At 48.6% G+C, this 23,468-nt stretch overlaps 3 protein-coding genes across 3 annotated transcripts in view; 2 read left to right on the top strand and 1 right to left on the bottom strand.

Moving 5' to 3' along the window:
* Positions 1-23,468, bottom strand: part of LOC111944493 (uncharacterized) — an 88,629-nt gene that overhangs the window by 37,950 nt on the left and 27,211 nt on the right. The window lies entirely within an intron of this gene.
* Positions 1,938-4,290, top strand: LOC147646355 (uncharacterized). Its single transcript, XM_086873524.1, has one exon. It carries the CDS (start codon positions 2,027-2,029, stop codon positions 3,716-3,718), a length of 1,692 nt encoding a protein of 563 aa, XP_086729650.1. The 5' UTR covers positions 1,938-2,026; the 3' UTR covers positions 3,719-4,290.
* LOC147646356 (uncharacterized) lies at positions 7,079-9,583 on the top strand. The gene has a single exon (XM_086873504.1). It carries the CDS (start codon positions 7,079-7,081, stop codon positions 9,437-9,439), a length of 2,361 nt encoding a protein of 786 aa, XP_086729630.1. The 3' UTR covers positions 9,440-9,583.

The following is a 23,468-nucleotide window of genomic DNA, read 5'->3' on the forward strand; positions in this document are numbered from 1 at the left end:
TCTGAGTCACGTAGCTGCGGCAGACATCCCGCCAGCAATGAGGGGAAACCCTCCCGCAAACTCCAGTTCCCCTCCTGCAAGCAGGACTCGGTGGAAATCAAAAATAGGGAATGGAGAATGGGGAGAGACAGAAAGTGGGCACCGAATGTTCCCTCTCAGGGAAGTGCCAACCACTCCCGGAATAATTGGATTTGTAAATGTGCCCCTTAACTCAGGGGATGTACGAGCATTCAAGAAAGAAATGGGGCGACTGCTAGATGACCCATTTGGGGTGGCCGAAAAGTTAGACGATTTTCTAGAGAGTAGTATTTACACCTACGAAGATCTCATGGCCATCCTGAGATCCCTGTTTAGCCAGGAGGAGAGAGAAATGATTAAGCAGGCGGGCATCAGAGATTGAGAAAGGCGTCACCCGCAGGGAACACCCGGCGACCAAAAGTGGCCGAGTGTGAGCCCGAGTTGGAGTGCCCAGACCGAGGAAGGAAGAAGCAGCATGATAGATTTAAGGAATATCATCGTGCAGGGAATAAGAGAGGCGGTCCCCAGGGGACAGAACATTAGCAAAGTATTTGGGGAATGTCAAGGAAAGGAAGAATCCCCTACCGAATGGTTAGAAAGGTTGCGGAGAAGTCTGCAGATTTACTCCGGGACTGATCCCAGTTCCCCGGTGGGGGAGGTGTAAGAGACGGTCCGAAGATTCCCTCATCTGTCTCACAACCGTCTCAAGGACAGAGACTGAGACCCTGAATATCACAAGGGACTTGGTTTGGGGGTTTGGGCCTAGCTGAGATGGATGTTTGCTCAGTGATTGTTTGCAGGTGGTTGCACAGTACACTGCTCTCGTTCCTGCTGGTGAGCAGAGGCTTGGTAACCTGCGTAACGGGTTTTCCACGACTCATGGCTCTCATTCCTGCTGGTGAGCAGAGGCTTGTGCCTAGTACCCTGTGCAATGGGTTTTCCACAACACCTTGTCCTTGTTCCTGCTGGTGAGCAAAGACTTGCAAGACATGGATCGCTCTGTACCCTACACCTGCTCCCTGCGCAATGGAATTTCATCACAATAATCATCAATCTCCTCTGGTTTTGGCCCTGCGCCCCTCGCTTTGCAAAAGACTATAAAATTATACCCCAAACTTACCTTCCTTTGAGATCTCCCCAACGGACAGAAGACTCTGCGTCGTTGGACGGCTGAGTGGACTTCGACGTTGGTAGCTATAATCCCCTTACTCTCTTTTCCTTATGCTTTGCTTTCTCTTTTCTTTCCCTCTATCGCATATTAGTGCTGATGAGCACTCAATAAACTGTGTTTTCTTGTTTAAGTCCTTGGTTTGCTGATAATCTTTTGTACTCTAAGACCGGCTAAAAGAACCACATCACGAATCCCACCTTGCGGATCGTGACATAAATTGGCGTCACGGACAGGATTCTGAGAGACAGAAGGGGTTGCAGGTTGTTGTGCAGTCTGTATCAGGGGAAGGACGCTTCGCTTCAGCCGCACCTAGCCTGCCACGCTGGTGAGCAGTGTCTAGAAAGCAAGGGAGGCGACTCGAATTTCTCGCAAACTGCACACGCCCAGGTGAAAAGCACCCCTACACTCATTTGAGGGCTCTGTCTTCAGAATTTTACACGGGATCTTTGAGTACAAAAGGTGGGACTTACTGGTTTTTTATATTTTGACTGCTTGGTGTAGCGGAGAGTCTGAATTTTAACATAAAGGTGTGCCTCCCAAGCAGATTTGGTCTCTCCACCCACGGCAGGGGGGAACGCAGCGTTGGCTGCGTCTGATGTAGTGTGAGTTTTACCTCCCTGTAGTGGTTCTGTGTACTGTTATGTGTTTTTGATGAATTTTGACTGCTTGGTGTAGTAAAGAGACAACTTGAATTTTAACATAAAGGGGTTCCTCCCAAGCAGATTTTGTCTCTTCATCGATACAGGGACGCGAAGGGTGACGTGGCAAAGGCTGCGTCTGTGCGTAACTTAAGTCTTACCTCCCTGTAGTGGTACTGAACCCTTCACACACACAAACATGAGTGAACACTCTGAAAACTCTAGTATAAAAGATAAAGCTGCATTCATTGCTTTGTTAGCAAAACACAATGCTAAGCCCTCCCCAGCTGGGGAAGAATGGGCTCAAAATAATTGGTTTAACCTGGAAAATGTAACTGATAGAATTTGCTCCCTGCAACATGAGGCAAAGTTCAAATTTGGCCGTAATAAAACCATAATTTGTTCTGTACTGGGAGCTTGCCTTACGTCGGCTGTAGAGGCTCGCACGAGACGAAGGCAGGAAGAGAATGTAATTATACAATCCCTACAAAATTTAGTTGAAAGTTTGCAAAATGAAATTCATTTCTTACGAACTGCTCTGAGTGAGGAGTGTGCCAAAAATTCACAGTCTACTGATTCCTTTAAGGAGTCGTTGGAAAAAGAAACTCCTCAGATAAATCACATATATCCTCAAGCAGAATTACATTTGGTAAAAAATTGTGGTGAAAACTGTTGCTCCCAAATAAGACCTTTGATTAAAACAGAATATAACTATATCAATGATGAAGATCTTGATCCACATATAACCACTAAAGAAATCCCGTACACTGCTACTGAATTGGCTAAGTTAAAAAAGGAGTATGGGCGTCTCCCTCACGAGTCAGAGACAGAATACGTATTTCGAGTGTCTCTCACAGGGGGAGATCAAATTCGATTATCTGAACAGGAAGCAAGTGGTTATTGGGGACATGGTGTTTTCTTAACAACAGGAGATAACCGCAACCCATGGTCCCTAACACAGCGAGCTGCATATTGGGCAGGGGGACTTAACCCCCTGGAAAGGGGAGATCCTGTAGCTCTAACCGGCTCCCCAGACCAAATTCTAGAAAACATTCATAAGGCAGCTTGTCTACAACTGATTCATGAAAGAAAATTAATTGTTGGTTCTGAATCACCAATGTTGCTACCCGTGAAGGCTGAAATTATGACTCCTTTAATTCGTGGCCTTCCAGAATCGCTTAAACCCACTGCTATCCTTCTCCAGAAAACGATAGCTGCCATAAGCCCAATAGAAAGACTGGACAGGCTTCTGGAAAACCCAAATAACAAAAGTAGATCTGTTGATCCTGGGTTTTCTCCGTACACGAATCCTTCACCACATACAAACTCACAACTCAATTTAGCTGCTGGAAATCACAAAATTTGGACATGGAGTGAAGTTGCAGAAGAGTTACTAAACTATAACAGGAAATATGGTCCTGTAAAAACCCCAGAGGAAAAGCTAGAAAGAACAAAGGGTGTTAGGCACATTGCCCCTCCTAACATGAAAACAGAAAAGGGTGGGCAAATTTCTAGCCAACAGTATTGGTGGAACTTGGGGCTGAAAAAGGGGATACCAAAGGGGTTAATGGATAACCTACCATTTGAAAAATTAAGTAAACTGGTTTCTCGGTGGCAGGAATCCAGCCCCATTGTACCAAGCGCTCCACCTTCCCCTCAGCCTACTCCAGGCAGTGAGCCAACACAACCTTATGCACAATATCTGGGTAGTGGGCCAAAGCAACATCACTCACAGGTTCTGGATAGTGAACAGAAACAATCACAGTTTCTGAGCAGTGGGTCAAAGCAAAATCACTCCCAAGCTCTGGATAGGGAGCAGAAACAACCCCAAAGTTTAGCAATGGAATTGAAACATTTTCAAAAGCAGGGAAACTTGAACCCCCGTCTCTAATTGAAGGTGAGCATAGAGATGGGGGGGGCAATTGGATATATCTTAGACAGCTCACCCGCAATCGACAAACTGGAGATTTATTAATAACAGCAATAGTTGGTCCCAAGCGAACACTGGTCACTTTTGTAATAGACACTGGAGCCCAAATTTCTGCATTAACAAATGCAACTGCCCAAAAATGTGGAATTGTTCCAGTAAAGAAAAGATACTGTGTCCTGAATGCTTTGGGAACTTCAGAAGCTATGAAAATAGCTTTTGTAAAAATTTTATTACCTGGAGAGGAAGAACAATTAACTATCAAAGTAGTGCTTGGAGATATCCCAAATGATTTGTTAGGCATGGATGTTCTGGCTGGAAGGCAGTGGGAAGATCAGGACGGCCTATTGTGGTCTTTTGGCACATCATGTCTTAACATTAACTTGCTCCAAATGGCACCTTCCCTGCCACACAGCAAAATCACTAACGTTAAACAATATCCTCTCCCTTCTGGTGCCAAGGAAGGCATCAAAACTGTAATTCAGGATTTACGAGATCAAGGGGTAATAGTTAACACTCATTCCCCTTTTAACTCTCCAGTGTGACCAGTGCGGAAACCTAATGGAAAATGGAGACTTACCATTGACTTTCGCAGGCTAAATGCCAACACAGATCCCCTCACTGCAGCGGTTCCAAATTTAGCTGAATTAATAATATCAATTCAAGAAAAAGCTCACCCATTCATGGCAAATATAGATGTCAAAGACATGTTCTTTATGATACCTATACAGCCAGAGGACATGGACCGTTTTGCTTTTACTTGGGATGGTCAGCAATACACCTTCACCAGATTACCACAAGGGTACAAACACTCTCCCACCTTAGCACACCATGCTTTGGCACAAGAATTAGAAAAAATATCCAAACCTGAGGATATAGCTGTTTATCAATACATTGATGACATTCTTGTGGGGGGAGAGGAAAAGGAAGTAGTGGGGGAGGTTCAGCAAAAAATAATATCTCACCTAGAAAGCCTTGACCTACAAATCCCCTCAGAAAAAATTCAGAAACCATCACAAGAAGTGAAGTTTTTGGGAATCTGGTGGAAGGGAGGTATGACATGTATCCCACCTGATACCCTAACCACTCTAGATCAGATTAAAATGCCTGAATCCAAGAAAGAACTTCAACAAGCTTTAGGCTTGTTAGTGTTTTGGAGAAAACACATCCCAGATTTTTCAATAATTGCCAGACCCCTTTATGATTTGTTAAGAAAAGGGGTGAAATGGGAATGGACCCCTTCCCAAGAAGAGGCATTGCAATTGTTAATCTTTGAAGCAATAGCCTATCAAGCACTGGGTCCCATACATCCCACAGATCCTTTCCAAGTAGAATGGGGGTTTGCTGCTTCAGCACTGTCAGTTCACATATGGCAACGGGGTCCAGAAGGCCCTACAAGACCTGTTGGGTTTTTCTCCCGTGGCTTTAAAGATGCTGAGAAGAGATACACCACTTGGGAAAAGGGACTGTTTGTGGTCAGCATAGCTCTCATAGAAGTGGAGAGAATTACACGACAACAACCCATAGTGCTGAGAGGCCCTTTTAAAGTTATAAAAACAGTTACTACTGGGACTCCCCCCCCTGACGGGGTGGCACAGAGGGCTTCAGTAAGAAAATGGTATGCCCAGATCGAACATTACTGTAACATCTTTTCAATAACTGAAGGAGCGATAAAAAATCTGGCCATACAAGAAACCGAGAGCTTGGCTGATGGCCACGAAAACCCTGTTTCTGTAATTAAGGTAGCCCCTCCTTTCTCCCCCGAAAAATCAACAAACTCTTGGTTCACTGATGCTTCTGCCAAGCGAGAAGGGAAGGTATGGAAGTACCGGGCAGTAGCTCTCCACACTTCCTCAGGTGAACAAATAGTTACTGAAGGAGAAGGCAGTGCTCAAGTGGGTGAATTAATAGCTGTTTGGAGCGTTTTCAAACGAGAGGCACAGAATACCTCTGTAGTTTATATTTACACTGACTCCTATGCTGTGTTTAAGGGATGCACAGAGTGGCTCTCTTTTTGGCAACAAAATGATTGGGAAGTAAATAGGATTCCAGTATGGCAAAAGGAAAAATGGCAAGAAATTTTAAATATTGCAACCCAAGGAAATTTTGCTGTAGGTTGGGTGGCTTCACATCAAACAAAAGGAGATTTAGCTGGTAACCTGAACAATGCAGTTGATGAACTGGCAAGAATAAGTCCTCTAAAGGAGGAACTTGTTACAGATGACTGGGATCACTTATTAGAGTGGCTGCATGTAAAAAGACAACACACAGGTGTAAAGGATCTGTATAAAGAAGCTTTTGCTCGAGGGTGGCCCGTTACCAGAGAAATGTGCAAAACATGTATATCAGCCTGTGAGCAATGCCGCAAGCGGCTGGAAAGACACCCTCTGAAAGATGACCCTTTGCATTTAAGAACAGGCAAAGGACTTTGGGATGCATGGCAAGTTGATTATATCGGCCCTTTCAAACAGTCAAGAGGTAAACACTTTGTGCTGGTAGGGGTAGAAATTGTGTCCGGGTTAGTTCAGGCTGATGCTTTTAACAGAGCCACTGGTGACAACACTGTTAAGGCTTTGCAGGGATGGTTTGGAACTTTTCCAAAACCACAAGAGATTCAATCTGATAATGGTTCTCACTTCACTGCTAAAGTTGTGCAAGATTGGGCAAAGGATGAGGGAATTAAATGGACCTTTCACACCCCTTACTACCCTCAAGCTAATGGGATTGTAGAAAGAACCAATGGTCTCCTTAAGCGACTCCTGAAACCACATGAAGGGAATTGGGATGTTCGATTATGGAAAGCTGTCAAAACTATAAATGATAGATGGGGGGTGAATGGGTGTCCCAAAATCACTGCCTTTTGCCCAAAAGCTCCTAACATCATCCCTGCACCATGGGGGCCAAACGATTCTAAGAATCCAGCACACTACCCTGGTCAGCCGGTTTTGGTGGACCTCCCCACAGTAGGGGAAGTGCCACTGATACTGAAAGTTCCCTTGAACAAGTATGCGTGGGTAGCATCTGATGCCCTAGGGAAGGAGCATCGGATAAACACACGCTGGATAATTCCTTCATTTTAATCTCCTGCCCCAATGTGGCAGAATCTGTTGTTTCTTTTACTTTCACAGAAGAACTCCGAGGGACATGAAAATTGAATAAGCCATGATAACACTACTAATCCTTCTTTTCATCCTGCCGCAATATCATGGCCAAAACTCGACTGAGTGGCCATGGTCCGAAGCAGTCACCAGCAACTATGCCATAGGACATCACCCTGGAGACCATCAGCGAAATCTAGCAATTGTAGTACTGCATAACTCTGAAATGTACTGCCCGGGTGACTGGGAGTGGGATCAAAAGGATTGGGTTAGAATACTAACAGGAGCAATTGGGGAGGAAATTAAGATAGGATGTAGGAAAATAGAAAAATCTCGTTATGAAAAAGCCTCCACCATTACAATTGCCGGAAACCTTCTTGAACCGAATTTAACAAGCAGTTTGCACCCTAATATTTCAGCAGAACTTTGTTCCACAGAAGATTGGAAATGCGACAAATATGATCCCCTCATATTGTGTTGCCGTCAGAAGAACATTGGAAACTACACACTAGATCCGAGCACCAACAATGTCGAAAGCACGAAGCTCTGTAGAAATGAACCCACTGACTGCTGGTACAATTTTACCTTAACCAGACCAGTTTACGTGACCTGCACTTGGCAAACAGGATTTACAGGTTTAATTCACAGATTTAAAATAAATGCTGTAACAAGGCCTATATTAAGTGTGATAATCACATACCATGGTGTAAATACCCCTTTTGTGCTGAATGGTAAAACTAACGTTTTCCCTTCTTTTCTGTTAACTCAAGGTGATGATGTTTCAATACGCTGCAGACTGAGTACCAGATCCCATACTGAGCCTGTACACAGTCAAGTTGCCGGATCTCGTGGCCAGGTTATATCTTGTGAAACTCGGAATCAAGATTGTTGGCTGAATTTAACGGCTGTACAATTGTCCTCCAAAGTCGTGTGCGGTAAAAACAATACCAAATATTGGGGAGAGCTTAATGTTCAGGTTGTACTACCTACCACACAACCACCAATTAGATTGACTCCAAAAATTTCTGAAATTGGACCCTATGTAATCAGGAAAACTGGCCAACAACAAATGCTATTTAATCCAGCATGGTCTATCAAACAGGTTAAATTACTAATGCAAAACAATGTCTCAGAGATTCAGCCAGCTTGTTCACCTTTTTTACAAACTTCCTTTGAGGGGTGGACAACCTGGTTGCGAAAGCGAAATCCTTTTCACAAACGGATGACAAGAGATATAACCGGTGTCGTGGGATCAGGACTAGGAATTTTGAATAGTATTGATTCAGAAGTATTGATGAATAAATTGGCTGTTGCAACTAAAGATTTGACCAAAATACAACAACCACTGAGGTCATCTTTAACTGCTTTGGGAACCCAACAGTGGTTGCTATCAAACATATTACCAAATTGGGAAAGGGTAAATGTAGATGATCACAAATTAATAATTGATGCACTCAGTGCTACCCAAAACAATGTTTCTCTGGCTCTTAGCTGTATTCAAGCCCAGTTGTGGATGCAGTCAGTTGCTGCATCAATTATCAGAGAGGGTGAAGAAGGCACCTTTCCCACTGAGATTCGGAAAATAGTCTGGGACAATGCCAATGATTTTGAAAAAGAATTTCAATCTTGGTGGAATTTGGTAAATTTTACCTACGATCCCATCACAAACACAGCCACAGCTTTTGTGTTGACAATACGTAATGCTTCAGTACATTCAATCTTTCCTATCATTGCATTGGGGCTGAATCATGACGGAGCTGTTCTCTATCCTTTAGAGCATAGGGAATGGGCCCGTCAGATTGGTGGGAAATGGCAAACTGTTGGTTTGGAAAATTGTATTGTCCGGGAACAACAAGGGTTTATCTGTGAAAGTAATGCAATCAAAGCTCAAGACATTTGTTTAGACACAGAACAGAATATCTGTCATTTTGAAATCCATCCTAATGACACTTCTGAAACAGTGCTTGTGTATGTAGGCAATGGATGTGTATGCTTGAGAACTGCTTGTGATAGTATGCTTGTAGAAAACATAGTAGTGGATACTAAGAATCATTCAAATTTTTGTGTATGTAATTTTACTGAGATTATAGGTTGTGACTTTTCTTATTTAGCTCCAGTTACTTCATATTATCTTTTGCAGTATAATTACACTTTGATTCATCGTTTAGTGCCTGCTCCGATTGGAATGAACTTTACTCTGGTAAGGCAATTGTTGCTTCACCAGGATTTAATCGAAATTTTGGAAAAGATCAAAAAGGATGGACAAAAGACCTTAGTTACGGTTCACCACAATGTGAAAGGAATACACCGTGTTCTGGAAAGAGTAAGGAAAGATGCTGAACACAAGTGGTGGGACACTCTTTTTGGGTGGTCACCAACTGCTACAGGTGTTTTGAACAAATTGTGTCATCCCATCATCGTCCTCTTGATTTTAGTTTTACTTGGTTTTGTTCTATCAGCAATTTTGTACATCCTGAATTGGAGAATGATGAAGCGGTTGACACAATTGACTGCCATAATGGATGCACACAATATGATTGGTACTTTACATGTTGCTGATACCCCTAAGGTTATCGACACTCGATGAATTATGCAGGCACTACAATAAATAATTTGACATTGTGACTAGGAGGTTAATCATTTTATCATGGTGTATTTTAGAATATAATTTATTGTTTGTTTTAAGATAAGAAACCAATCTGTAAGTTTTAGTTGATATATATGGAATGGTTTTTCTTTGAAATCAATATATTGATTTTTTTTTTTTATTGTTTTTGTTTTCTCTTTTTCCTTTTTCTGTCCCTTATCTTTTCCCTACTACCTGTCTCTGTTTTTTCTGGGATATACTACCAACTGTAACGAGTCCTGAAGACTTCAGAGAAGAATTCTGCAGCAGCACTACAACATCGTTCAGAAAGACCTCGACGATTGTGAGCCACGGGGTGGTGTAAGAGACGGTCCGAAGATTCCCTCATCTGTCTCACAACCGTCTCAAGGACAGAGACTGAGACCCTGAATATCACAAGGGACTTGGTTTGGGGGTTTGGGCCTAGCTGAGATGGATGTTTGCTCAGTGATTGTTTGCAGGTGGTTGCACGGTACACTGCCCTCGTTCCTGCTGGTGAGCAGAGGCTTGGTAACCTGCGTAACGGGTTTTCCACGACTCATGGCTCTCATTCCTGCTGGTGAGCAGATGTTTGTGCGTGGTACCCGGTGCAATGGGTTTTCCACAACACCTTGTCCCTGTTCCTGCTGGTGAGCAAAGACTTGCAAGACATGGATCGCTCTGTACCCTACACCTGCTCCCTGCGCAATGGAATTTCATCACAATGATCATCAATCTCATCTGGCTTTGGCCCTGCGCCCCTCGCTTTGCAAAAGACTATAAAATTATACCCCAAACTTACCTTCCTTTGAGATCTCCCCAACGGACAGAAGACTCTGCGTCGTTGGACGGCTGAGTGGACTTCGACGTTGGTAGCTATAATCCCCTTACTCTCTTTTCCTTATGCTTTGCTTTCTCTTTTCTTTCCCTCTATCACATATTAGTGCTGATGAGCACTCAATAAACTGTGTTTTCTTGTTTAAGTCCTTGGTTTGCTGATAATCTTTTGTACTCTAAGACCGGCTAAAAGAACCACATCACGAATCCCACCTTGCGGATCGTGACATCACTTTCTATGTTATCCAGAGTGAATTGGAGCACTGGGGGTTTTTTTGCTACCCCAAGTTAAGGGAAATCAGTTGGGAATCCAAGTATGTGCTGATTTAATTAGAGAAAAGCCCAAAATTGATGCAACCCTGGCTTGAGGGAGCACCCAAAAATGGGGAAAAGATGAATGGCCACCAGAACAAATCCTGCAACACCATGGGCCAGCCCCGGGGAACCCTAACAAATTCATATCAGGTACCAGAGAAACCATTTATTATTTCCATGGCATAATTACATTACAGGATGTCCTTAAAATAATACCCAACCAGACAGCTCCAGTTCCTGACTTTCTTCACAATCAATCCACCGAGATGAGGAACACAACATTTCACCATGGGATGGGGTCAGATTATCTTTTAGCTGAAAAAGGAGGCAGAGTTTGTGGAAAATTAAATGACTCAAACTGCTGTTGGCAAATAGGTCACAGAGGAAAAGTGGAGAAACAGATAACAAAAGATATAAGAAAAGAGCTCATGTACCAGTCCAAATGTGGAAATGATGGGAACGGGCAACTTTTTGTGGTTCCCTGGCAGACCATGGGTTAAACGAATGCAGTTTCTCCTCTCATGTGCTACAGCAACTCTCATCTTTTCACCATGCACACACCTTGCTGAGTGCAGCTCATTCAGCAGCTGAGCAAGGGGATGCAGGGGGCAGCCAGGCCTCCTGAGCCACAAACGGCTACAAAAGGACAGCGAATGAGGGCACTGAGAGCAATCCCAAAATCAAAGAACACCCAGGAAGAAAAAACAGAGTCAATGAGTGAATCTGCTTGCAGATAGGGCCAGGGACTTGCACATAAAGAAGCAATGGGAGAAAGCATCAGTTTCAGAAAATGTTACCAATTGGCAAGGACCGCTGCTCTGACAAAGTCCCGCTAAATTCCTGAACTTCCAGAAGAGCAAAGACTTAACAGAGCCATCAATATCGGATGTTCTACAAAAGTGGTGGGTACATATTAACCGGGACATGCAGGAGGCAGATGGGGAAGTCTGAACCTTCCAAGCACCTCCGCCAGTGGGGAAAGGGACAGGGACACGCGGCCGGGAAAATCAGGACAAAAACGAGGCCGCGTCCTCCAGCAGCTGGAGAGAGCGCACGGCAAATGCCCCACGGCCTCTCCCTTTGGGCAGCAATAAAGTCACTCTCACACCGCTCCTCGGGCTCCTTTGGCCACACAAACCTCTGGCGCCGGGAATTTGCCCGCCCAGCCCCGGGCACAGCGCAGCCACCTCCGGGCTACCGACACGAAGCGGGACGAGCCAGCGCTGCTCCGGCACCGGCTCCTGCCGAGGCCCCAGCGGGAAGGAGACCGCGGGCAGCCGCTCCCGCAGCGCCCTCACGCCAGGGCCAACACGGGCCGGCCACGGCACAAGCCACCCGCCACAGCCCCCCGCCGCCCCCTCCCGGGCCCGCAGCGAGCCCCGAGCCCCCGCAGAACCGAGCGCGGCTCCCACCTGCGATGGCTGGGGCCGCCTCCGAGCTCCGCCGCCGCCTCACCGGGCTCCGGCCGCTGCCGCCGCTGCCGGGCCCGCACAGACGCTCCGGCAATGGCGGCTCTCCTGCCCCACGGCCGCTCTGGGGGCGCCAGCGGGGCCGGGCTTGTCCCCGCTCTGCCCAATCAGCGCGCGCCAGAGCCACGAGTGACGGCAGCAGCAGCCAATCGCAGCCAGCGGCGGGCTCTGCACACGGCACAGCTCCGCCCCGCGCTCTCAGGGCCCCCCGGGCTGTGTGAGGGGAAGGGCGGAGATGAGGAACAGGCTTGGAACGGGCCCGGCCCGAGCCGCCATTGAGCTCCAAACACAAACAAAGTTCTCCGCAGCTCCCGGCCCGCCTTTCCCTGCCCTGGGTGTTCGGTGGCTCCGGCTCAGCGGGAAGCCCTGGAGCCTCACTTCTCCCACCTCTAATTAGGTGCCTCAGTGCATCGCTCGGATTTCTCCCTAAAAGGAGAAAACTGCCCCAAATACCTGTGGATGAGTGGGGGAGGAGAGAGATTTCTGGCAGAAAATTCCAAAAACTCAGTGAAGGATTGTGAGAAGTAAATTAATAGCCCTAAAACCAGCTTCCCCCCCACCCTCCCTCCTCCCAGCTGTGTCTCCTACCCCGGCACTGCAGGTGCGGTGAATTAAAGGGCCAGGAGACCTTCTGCTCCCATTAACAAGCCTTTATTAGAGAGAACTGGGCCTAGAGGTGGGTGCTCGGGGTGCACGCCACCACTGCTCCCTGTGGTCGATGTCGAGGATCACCCAGGCCTGTCGTCATCCACTGTCAGCAGGACCGGAGCCTCTATCCTCGCCAGGATCACCCAGAGACTCTGTCTTAGGCTCAAAGGTCTAGGGGTGTCTTCCCTCTCAAGTCCTGCCCAGGTCATGGCAACCAGCTTGCTGGACTGGGATTGGCACACCCAGTCTCCCCAGGTCCCTGCTGCCTCCACAGTGTGGTCCTCCAGATGTTCCCTGAGCGTGGCTCATTGTCCAGGGCTGTCTTTGCTCCCAAGTGGTAATATGATTTTAATATGCACCCATGTGCAAGTCTTTATGGGAAATGGGGAAGTTCATCCTGGGCAGCAGCTGCTAAATTGCCTGACGGGTTGGGAGGGGGTAAAGGATGGGGATACAAATGCAAGGATAAAACAAGTATGAACTTCTTAACAGTGAACCCTTTTGGGACTTACAACACCAAAACCCCTTATCCAGGGACCTAAACTGGGATTGAAACAGGAACATATAATTTGAACATTGGGATTTTTATTTATAACAATATCCCCCCTCTTTTAATTTGACCAGGCATCAGCCTGCGTCAACTTGTTGTTTCAGGTTCCTGGTAGTGAAACTTCTTTAGTCTTTGGTGTTGGTCATATACCCTTTTTGCTTCTTTCAGCTCTGAACTTTCTAACATTAGGATCTTAGTTTTTCCCTTCTCTTGGGTTATTTCTAACGAGTTGTAGATCGTGCTGCTAGACTGTATTACTGAGGCAATTACTCTGATCAAACACGGGATGACACAGGGAAGAAACAACAGTCCTGCTAGTCCCACTATACCAATGAATGCCACCTTTTTCCACCAGCCCTTAAAGGACCAGAAACTATCCCACCAATCAGTATTCAGGATCGGTGTCCATTCTTGGTTCCCTAAGTAGGAGATTTTTCTGATCTCTTTAGAAATGTTCCAGATTACTTCACTTTTATCGTCTATTTCCAGGCAGCATTCAGAGGTGTTGAACTTCCCACAGATTCCCCCCTCATCAGCGAGAAGGTAATCTACTGCCAGTCGGAGTTGGTACACCAGGTACATCAGGTCTGGGAGAGGTGGTCACTTATATGATCAAGGCTGGGGCTGTTTTGTTTGATGTTATTTCAATTACAGCTTGGAGCCTGGTTATTCTGTTTAACATGTATATTGGGGTCCTATATCCCCAGGACCCATCCTGGGCCCAGGTTGCTGGCCCATAAGTTCTTATTATTTCCTCCAGGGTCCAGACTGTTCCTTTCCAATTCTGGGTCCCTCCTGTGCTTATTACACTTCTCCTCTTCCTTTTTAGGGGCCTTTTTATGTTGTCATATAGTGGTACTCCAAGCTCTGAGCCAGCTTGTTTTGGGAGCCGGAAGAAAGCTGGCTTTATCACCCCAATCGTGCAGCTACCTGACCAGTCTCCTGGTAGATGTGTATAAGCCGCATCCACGCAGATACAAAAGAAATCATCTGGGGCTTCCCAAAAACCCTCCCTGTCTTCATAGGGGTACTCCCAATGCTTTGATAGGCTTCTAATTCCCCAGAAGGGATTGATCCCTCTTTCTGCACATTCGTAAAGGTTATATCCTTTGTGATGAATGCACCCTTTTTCCCTCTTCTCTAAGGATCAATATCTTAGGTTGGGCTCCTGGGGGAACCCATTTAGTTCCTAGATTCTTCGTTATATCTTTTGCATGCCATCCACCCCACCAGGGTTCTATATCTTTTTCCAGTTTGTAGAATGCAGTCTTCCCCAATTACCTTAGCCTTTAACTCCCATTTTTCCCTTCTCCTATACCCTGGTGTGCTTTGGCCTTCCCCAGTTCATTTTATGCTTAAAATTTCTCGAGGTTTCAAGCTAATTCCCTCCCAGGGCCAAATATCAGACATTTTAGTACTCCCACATACCCAACAATCAGTTATATTTAATTCCTTGCTGATGTTTTCAACTAAATCAATGAACAAGTTCTTCCCACTCAAATTTTCCTATTCTTCATTTCCCACGCTCATGTCCACTCTTTTCTCCTTTACCACATCAGGTTCACCTTTTACTGGTTCGTTCTTTTCAAAGCACAGCCAAGTATCCCTCATGGGACAGTCTCCCAAAAGACGTTCTCTAAAAGTGGCCGTATTTCTGGTAATCCAATATGTTTTTCCGTTTTCTTGGCATTCTTCTAATTGTGATTTGTTGTAACAAGAAGGACTCAAATTTGTGTGGACCCTTACCAGGGACCCTAGATTTTCCCCATCATACAAGGGATAATAACATTTCATGCAAGAGTCTGTCCCCATGGCATTGGTGAGGTGCATTGCTATCACCAGACCTACCATGAGCCTTGTGATGATCCTTTTAGGCTCCCTCCAGTCCGTGACTCCCAAGAGTCCAGCAGGAACCATGTTTGATCTCCCCTGGTCTTACCTCTTGGGGTTTTCCTCACACTTTTTGGGGGGTCTGAGTCCAAGGCTTACAGCTTTATTATTTTTTTTGTCCTTCTCCTTTTTACTGTTGTCAGTTTTGGTCTTGGGAAAAGCTGCCCAGGGAGGAATATAGCCTTGGCTAGGAAATTGGAGCCTTATTCAGGGGGGGAGGGGTTCTTTTACTTTTTCAACTAATAATAATAATAATAATAGTTACAAGTTAACCACAACTGGAAAACACCTTAACATTAGTTCACAGACTTTAAAGAAACACTTAACCACAAATGTAGCAGCCAAGAGAACACTTAACAACAACTGTTGTAATTCCAGTTCCTGGCTGGAGACTTTAGTCTCTGGGTTTCCTTCTTAAGGTTATTTTCAAGTCCTTGGTGTTGGGGACAACAGTCCAGTTAGAGGGATCTTTTTCGGAGTTGACTTCCCCATCTGGTGGTGCCACTGGTCCTTTAACTCGACTCACGTGTGTCCACCCTTTTTCCCGGGTTCTCACAGCCGTATGTGTGGTGAGTTGAAATTGGTAGGGTCCTTCAAACTTTGGAGTGAGAGGAGAGTTAGCCCAAGATTTTACCAATACCCAATCCCCAGGGTTAATATGGTGTGTGTCTACCTCTAAGGGAGGAGTTTGAGGGACATACCCTTTTTTCCTAAAGTTTTCTAAAGTTTTAACAACAGTTTCCAAATACCTCCTTGAGGTTTCTTCCCCTTCCGTATACTGGGCAGTGCTGTAAGGAGTAATTAGGAAGGGGAGTCCAAATAACATTTCATAGGGGGATACCCCTAAATCTGCTCGAGGTTGGGTTCTTATCTGTAATAAAGCCAAAGGGAAACATTTTATCCAATCTAATTTAGTCTCCAGAGTCAGCTTGGTTAAGGTCGTTTTTATGGTCTTATTCATCCATTCTACCCGACCGGAGCTCTGGGGATGCCATGGGGTGTGTAACCTCCACTTTATCCCCAGGGCTTCAGTGGTTTCCTGGAGAACACGGGCAGTGAAATGGGGGCCTTGGTCCGAGTCTATGTTATTGATTAACCCATACCTGGGGACAATATGTTCCAAAAGTATTTTGACTACTACTCTCGCTCTTTCATTCCAAGTGGGAAAAGCCTCTGGCCAATGGTTCAGGTTATCTATGATCACTAGCAGGTGTTTGTATCCCTGTCCTAGAGGCATTTCTGTGAAATCAATTTACACATTTTAGAAGGGTCTCACCGCTAGTTCCCTCTCCCTATGTACGGGTTTTGTCATCACTCGTTGGTTTACCCTTTGACACGTTACACAGCCCTGAGTGATGGCCTTTGCTATATCATAAACCCCTATGCAGATGTTCTCCCTCAAGGAGTGGTCACATAGACCCTGCGTCCCCCAATGTGTCAATTCGTGTATTTCATCCAATACCCTGCTGTTGCAGTCCACAACTCCAGGATCTCATCCAGGGAAGCAGCAGGATTCTGGGAACCAGCATCAAACACCAACCGAGACGGGCTCCCGTTCATGAAACCATTTATTCAGCATGGGAACAAAGTCAGGTCCAGAACAGAGAGCTCCGAACATAGGCACAGCAGGGGTTTTTGAGGGACAGAACCCCCGAGGGTTTCCACCTTTGAGGGTGGAGTTCAGGGTCAGGGACCAGTAGAAGCACAGCAAGGGAGAACCCCCCAGGGACTCAAACCCAATCAGAACTCCTGGGCTGCCCTTCTCAAGGGGTTTGGGGTGGGACAATGTAACTCTTTGTCTCCCCTGAGGCCGTTGCCACACCTGCTCCTTTTTTATTTTTTTTTTTATTTTTTTTTTTTTTTATTTTAATTAGGAGCTTAAAATGTTTCCAAACATATACCTTAAAATCTCACCTCCTCCACAGAGCACCCGCTTTGCTTTGTGGGACAACAAAAACTCAATAACAAAACACATTAAGCAAACAGAAAAAACAATATTGAAAACAAACATTTAAATCTCGGACCACGCCCGGCAAATTAAACAGTGATGGTACTTAATGCAAACATAATGGTTTTTTAGTTCAGTCTCTTCCAGTTTAGGATTCTCTTTGAGGAAGGGTGCAGCTCTTAGATCTCCTCTCACAAGGGGCAGAGTTCTTCCATCTCCAGTTTCGGCACTGGTTCCCATGTGGGTGTAGCTGCTTTAGATGATCTCAGTGAAACACTGGCTCTGGGAGCTCAGTTCCAGTTTCGATCTCCCCGGAGGAGGTGTTGCCCAGGATGGAAAAGGCAGAGCCCCCAGGGGGGGAGCACCGAACAAAGGGGTGGGAGCGAAGCAGGAGTTACTGGGGGAAGGGAAGGTTCGGGGCTGGAAAAGAAGGAGCAAGGCGGGAAACAAGGGATCCCAGACCGCGTGGCCAGAGCCATCTTGGGATGGGGGGAGGCCGGGACGGAATTTCCCGGACCAGGAACAGGGAATATGGAAAGACAGGGGGTGAAGGAGGACACGGAACAGGGGGCAGATGGCAGCAGAGCTGCATCACTCTGGATGTTCTCCGTCCCTTGCCTGCCTTCAGAACAGGGATGGGATGGCAGAAAGATACCGGGGTGATGGGGAGTTGGCAGCAGCCCTGAGACATCTTGGCTTTTTTCACCCTTTGTCCTGCCCTTAGGAACAGAGGAAAGGGGAAGGTACAGGGAGGTATACACCAAAAAAAAAAAAAAGGAACTTCACAGAAGACAAAAACAGTCCACCAGAAGAGCCATACCATCCAAAATCGTCCATAATGTTAATATAATCGTCCATAATGTTAATATAATCGTCCATAATATGTCTCGTTGGGTGATGTAAGGTTTTTGTCCCAGTGTCTGGTCTCGGCTCCCACACCTCTGTAAGCCCTTTTCGTCCCCATGCCCGAGGCACTCCCAACCCAGCCTTCCTGCCAGGTACTCTCGAGTCCTCCTTTCTTAGGCGGGGGTCTCGCTGGCTCTCAGGCCATCAGCCGGTGACTTACGAGGTGTCCATGGAGCCGGGTCCTGCTGTTCTCTTGCTTCACTGGATGCCACGCAATCACTCACCATATCTTGCAGTCAGCAACCTCAGGATCTCATCCAGGGAAGCAGCAGGATTCTGGGGACCAGCATCAAACACCAACCGAGACGGGCTCCCAGTTCACGAAACCATTTATTCAGCATGGGAACAAAGTCAGGTCCAGAACAGAGAGCCCCGAACAGAAGCACAGCAGGGGTTTTTGAGGGACAGAACTCTCAAGGGTCCCCACCTTTGAGGGTGGAGTTCAGGGTCAGGGACCAGTAGAAGCACAGCAAGGGAGAACCCCTCAGGGACTCAAACCCAATCAGAACTCCTGGGCCGCCCTTCTCAAGGGGTTTGGGGTGGGACAATGTTAACTCTTTGTCTCCCTGAGGCTGCTACCACACCACAATAATATTTTTTCCCCTGATCTATCATGCTGAGCACCATGCAAGGCTGTAGAGAGGTCAAGATTCTTACTATTCTTAATTTTCCATGTTTTAAGTACTAATACGTCTTCATCTACTTCAGCTTCTACCTCTTCTTCCTAATATTCCTATTCTTATTCTTTATCATTTTTTGGTTTCTGGAGGGTGTTATGTTTGGGGTGGGGGGGTTGGGGTTTTTTTCTTTCCTATTACTACTTCTTAAACACAACTTTCTTTTCTTTTGTTAGAATTGTGTGTGTTGCAGTCCAGCAGGCCGCCGTCGTGTCCTGGGAGCAACACCTCCTGTCTGTGTCCATTCCTCATGGCCAAAGTGCCCCAGGATCAGCATGGAGTCCTTTCCGGAGGAGAGGAAATGGCCTTGGAGTCCATCAGGGAGGAGCTGGAGCCAGTGTCCCTGCAAAGGGCCAAGAGCCGTGTGGCTGTGGCCCTCGGGGACCCGGTGCAGGGGTGCCGCTGGCGGTGCCAGGCTGCCGCTGGGAGCCGATGACTTTCCAGGTGCCTTCCCGGCCGGACGATGGGCCGGGATGCGGCGCTGAGCCCCGGCAGCGAGGGTCCCCCTTTGGGTGCCGCTTTGGGCTGCCGTGTGCCCTCGGGGCGCCGGGCAGGCCGCGGGGCAGCTGCCATCTGCAGCCCAGCACTGCTGGCAGCGGGCGCTGATCCTGTGGCTGTGCCGCCAGGCAGGGGCAGTGGAACAGCCCCCACAGCCCCTGCAGCCCCCGCAGCACCCGCCTCAAGAGCGAGCAGCCTTTCCTGTGGGGAAGCGGCTGCCCAGGAGAAGAGACATCTTCCACCGTGGCTTGGGCTGCCAGAGGGCCAGGCCCGGCACAGAGTTGCTCTTGCGGGCACAGCTCGGGCTCCTGGCACTCCACCCAAGCTTCTCGAGGGACAGGCAGCAGGATTCCCTCTTGGGCTAAATCTGCCAGTCTCTGCTGCCTGGCCTCTTCTCCTTCCTCGTGCAGCTCCAGGACGCTCACCTCATCCCAGTCATCGTCCTCCCGCTGCCAGGCCTTGAGCTGGCTGCACAGGATGTCGCAGTATTCCCTGCTGTCCTGAGCCAGCTCTCCATCACTGTCATCATCCCAGCTGGACCTGGAGGATTTTCTCTTTGCTTTGCCTCCAGTCACCTCCTGGCCATCCTGGCACAGCTCTTGCTTGCGGCAAGCTTCCCAGCCCAAGAGTGCCCGGCGGCTTGTGCCTTCCCCTGGGGACAGCCGCTGCTCAGGAGATTCTTCCCAATCTGAGAATTCCTGACAGTGATCGCTGTCCGCCTGCCACGGCTCCTGCTCCCTGCACTCGTCCCACTTAGAGACAACTGGGGAGGGCTCTTGCTCCCTGCCCTCATCCCAGTCCCGGAAATGCCAGTAGCTCCCCCATACTTGGACCAGCTCTTGCTCAAGGCCTTCATCCCACTCAGAGAGCTCCTGGCAGCTCTGGGCTTCTCCTGGGGACAGCTGTGGCTCAGTGCAGGCTTCCCCTGGAGTCCCTTGCTGGAACTTGTTCATTTCTCCTCGGCAGAGCTCTGGCTCTTCCTCAGCGCAGGACTCCACGGCTCCTCTCCTCCCTCTGCTTGCCCTCTCAGCCTCCTCCTGCTGCTCCCTCAAGGTTTGGGCTCTCTGTGAGCCGGGCCAGGGCCTGGGGGGCTGGGACTTGGGCTTTGCCTTCTCCTCCTCCGTGCCTGCAGTCCTCTGGCGCACACAGGTACCTGGACACAGCCACTGTCCTGGGACTGACCCAGGCCCCACAAGCCCTTTATATACCCCCCAGCCGGGGCGGGGCTCTGCCATGTCACAATGGACTTTGGGCACCGCAAGGTCCCGCGTCACCACGGCCCCTGACGCACCGTGCCTGTGTCACAAAGGCCACCCCGGCACCCCGTGCCTGTGTCACAAAGGCCACCCCAGCACCCCATGCCTGTGTCACAAAGGCCACCCCGGCACCCCGTGCCTGTGTCACAAAGGGCACCCCGGCACCCCGTGCCTGTGTCACAAAGGGCACCCCGGCACCCCGTGCCTGTGTCACAAAGGCCACCCCGGCACCCCATGCCTGTGTCACAAAGGCCACCCTAGCACCCCTTCAACAGCCCAAGGCACCAGGAGCGGCCTGGAGCAGCCCAGGCCTTGGGGGATTGCAGCCCCTTCTTCTGAGCCGCTCCTTCAAATGATCAGGAGTGGCTGGGGCCAAGTGAAGGTGCAAAAGGAGACCGTGTGTGTCTTCGTTTGAAAGACAGGGGCCTGCTAAGGGAGGCAGGAGGCTCCTTTGCAATGGAAAATGTAAACCCCCTCGCTCCCAATTATTATCCCTTTGAAAGGCACTCTCTGGCAAAGATAGGAGGACAGGAAGAACAGTTTGTGCTGCTTTTGCATGAATTGCTATTTGGTGAGCAGGGAAGAAGCCCCCCATGGAAATGATTTTACTGAGAGGAGCTGCTAAGCGAGAGTTGCCTCTGTGCCAAGCAAAATCCAAGAGCTGGCTAGCTGTGGGAACTGACTACCTATTAAAGCATTTAAAAAGCTGGATCCACCTCTGTGAGATTGACATTTTGCAGACAGGCAAGCCCGGGAAATCTCTCTCTTGCTTCCACCTTTGAGGAGGTACCCGGCTGCCGGTCAGGCCGGGCCCCACTGCACTGCGGCCCTTGCAGTCGTGCTGACAGTGGCCACAACAATCCTTAAAGCTTCAGGGTCCCCTGACACCCGGGCAACCGAGGAGGAAATTAAAGGAGCGGGTTCGCTGGAGTCCCCAAAACCAACTGGAATAGGAAAATCAAGTAGGGATGAGGCCCATAAAGCCTGCGCAGCACAGGAGCAAAGTGCAAAGACCAGGCCTAGGGGCAGACACAACAATATCTAGGGGAGGTGTGAGGGCGCAGTCTGAGGGCATGGGTCCAGACACAGACTGGGTTTAGAAAGATGCAAAATACTGCGACGAATTGCAACCAATCAGGGGAGAGATACGGGAAGATTCTAGAAACATAACTTTCAGTGGGGTGACTTGATGATTGTATGAATTGCCATCAAGCCTTTGGCAAGTGCTTCCCAAGGCTTGAACTCAAAGCCTGCTGCTTCAGGGCTGAAGTCTTTCTGGCCCTGTGTCCCACAAGGGCTGAATCGCACAGGCTCGGCCTGGTGGGGCCGGGCTGGCCCCAGCAGTGACCGGGTGGGGACGGGAGGCTGCGGGACCCCGGCTGAGGCTGGGCCGGACCACGGCTGCTCACACCTTGCCGAGCCTAAGCCGTGCCCCGCTGCCGGCCCCCGCTGAGCTGGAGTCCGCTGGGCTCCGGGAGGAGCTCCGGGTGGGTCCAGGCCCCCTCGGCCATGGCCTGACGCTGCCCACCGCAGCCCTTCACACCTGGGCTAGCTCTGCTCACTGGCCGCTGGCAGCGCCAGGAGTGGGGAACGGTCTGGGAGCTGTTTTCCCCAGACCGAGCCTTCAGAGCCTCTCCGCCACTCAAGGCTCTGCGGATCTTAGCGTCGTGGGTTTCAGTGAGGAGATGGAGGAGACCCAGAGTCCAAGCAGCTTTCCAGAAACAGGATTTACTGAGGGAAAGGAGCGGTGACAGGACGAGGGCTGGAAAGACACAAAGGGACCCAAGGACTCTGAGCCCTGAGCACGCTTGTGCTCTCCAATTTAAAGAGGGGAGGGTACAAACCAAGGACCAATGGGAATACAGTATGGGAGGAGTCGGGAGGAGGGTTCACAATACTAGGAGCCAATAGGGGTAACATTTGTGAGGGGCGGCAGTCGCAAAGCCAATGGGGCTTTGAGTAGGGGATGAAAGGCAGGGAACTTGCTGGAACAAAGCGTTGGGTTTACATTGAATGACAGGGACCAGGGGCAGGCTAAAGGTTATGGACAAGGAAGGTTCAGGAAAAAGGGGAGGGGTTTACAAAAACTGACAGGAGGGCAAAACCATTACACAATCATAGGGGGATAACAACAGGAACAAACCATTCACTTAATAATCAGAACAAAATAAACACACTGCAACAAGCACTGACTGAGCCAACTCGTCCAACCCATCCAACTTCAAGCTATCCAGATTTTGAAAACTGGAAGTCAGGAGAAAAGAGAGGGACAAAGATCCACAATCAGCCTTGGATCCAGCGCCATCGCAGCTGCTGTGAGCTCCAGGGCCGTGGCACATGTCAGTGTCACACCCATGTCACAACCTCACCTGCTCTGCTCCCTCTCCCAGCTGGGGTTTTTGGGGTGCCAGGGGCTTGGCAGCCACTTTGGGACTGGAGCAGAGGCTGCAGTGGCTGGGCTGGGGCAGTGACCGCCCCACACAGGCAGAACTTGCTCTGCCCCCAAACACACCCTGGAGATGTCTGGGGCCATTCATCATTTCTCTGCTCTCCAGCACTGAGGCAACGCACTCTGGCTACAGCTCTGAGCTCGTGCCCATGGCAACCAGCCCTGGCAATGGGGCTCCATGGAGCTGCTCTCAGGAACCCCCAAAGAGCTGGGGAGTGCCCCAAAAGCGCCTCAGAAATGTGAGATGCCCCAAAGTCTCTTCAGGAATGTTGAATATCCAAAACCTCATTCAATAATGGGCTCCCCCTCCCTTCATCATCCCCAAACTTTGGCTGTCTCATTGCAGACCCCACCCCACATCCCCAGTCCCAAACCCAACCCATCCCATCCCTGCTGGACATCAAGACCCCCTTCCCAAGACCAATTTCCCTCATTTCACACCTCCCAAACTCTATCCCACCTATCCTGCCCCATCCAATGCCATTCTCAACTCACCTGATTTGCATCCCACTTCACCTCGTCCCCTTCCAACCCCATTCCACCTGATGCCTTTAGAAGGCTGACCTAG

The sequence above is a fragment of the Cyanistes caeruleus genome, unplaced genomic scaffold, assembly GCF_971803275.1.
Source record: "Cyanistes caeruleus unplaced genomic scaffold, bCyaCae1.hap1.1 HAP1_SCAFFOLD_100, whole genome shotgun sequence".
Taxonomy (NCBI): domain Eukaryota; kingdom Metazoa; phylum Chordata; class Aves; order Passeriformes; family Paridae; genus Cyanistes; species Cyanistes caeruleus.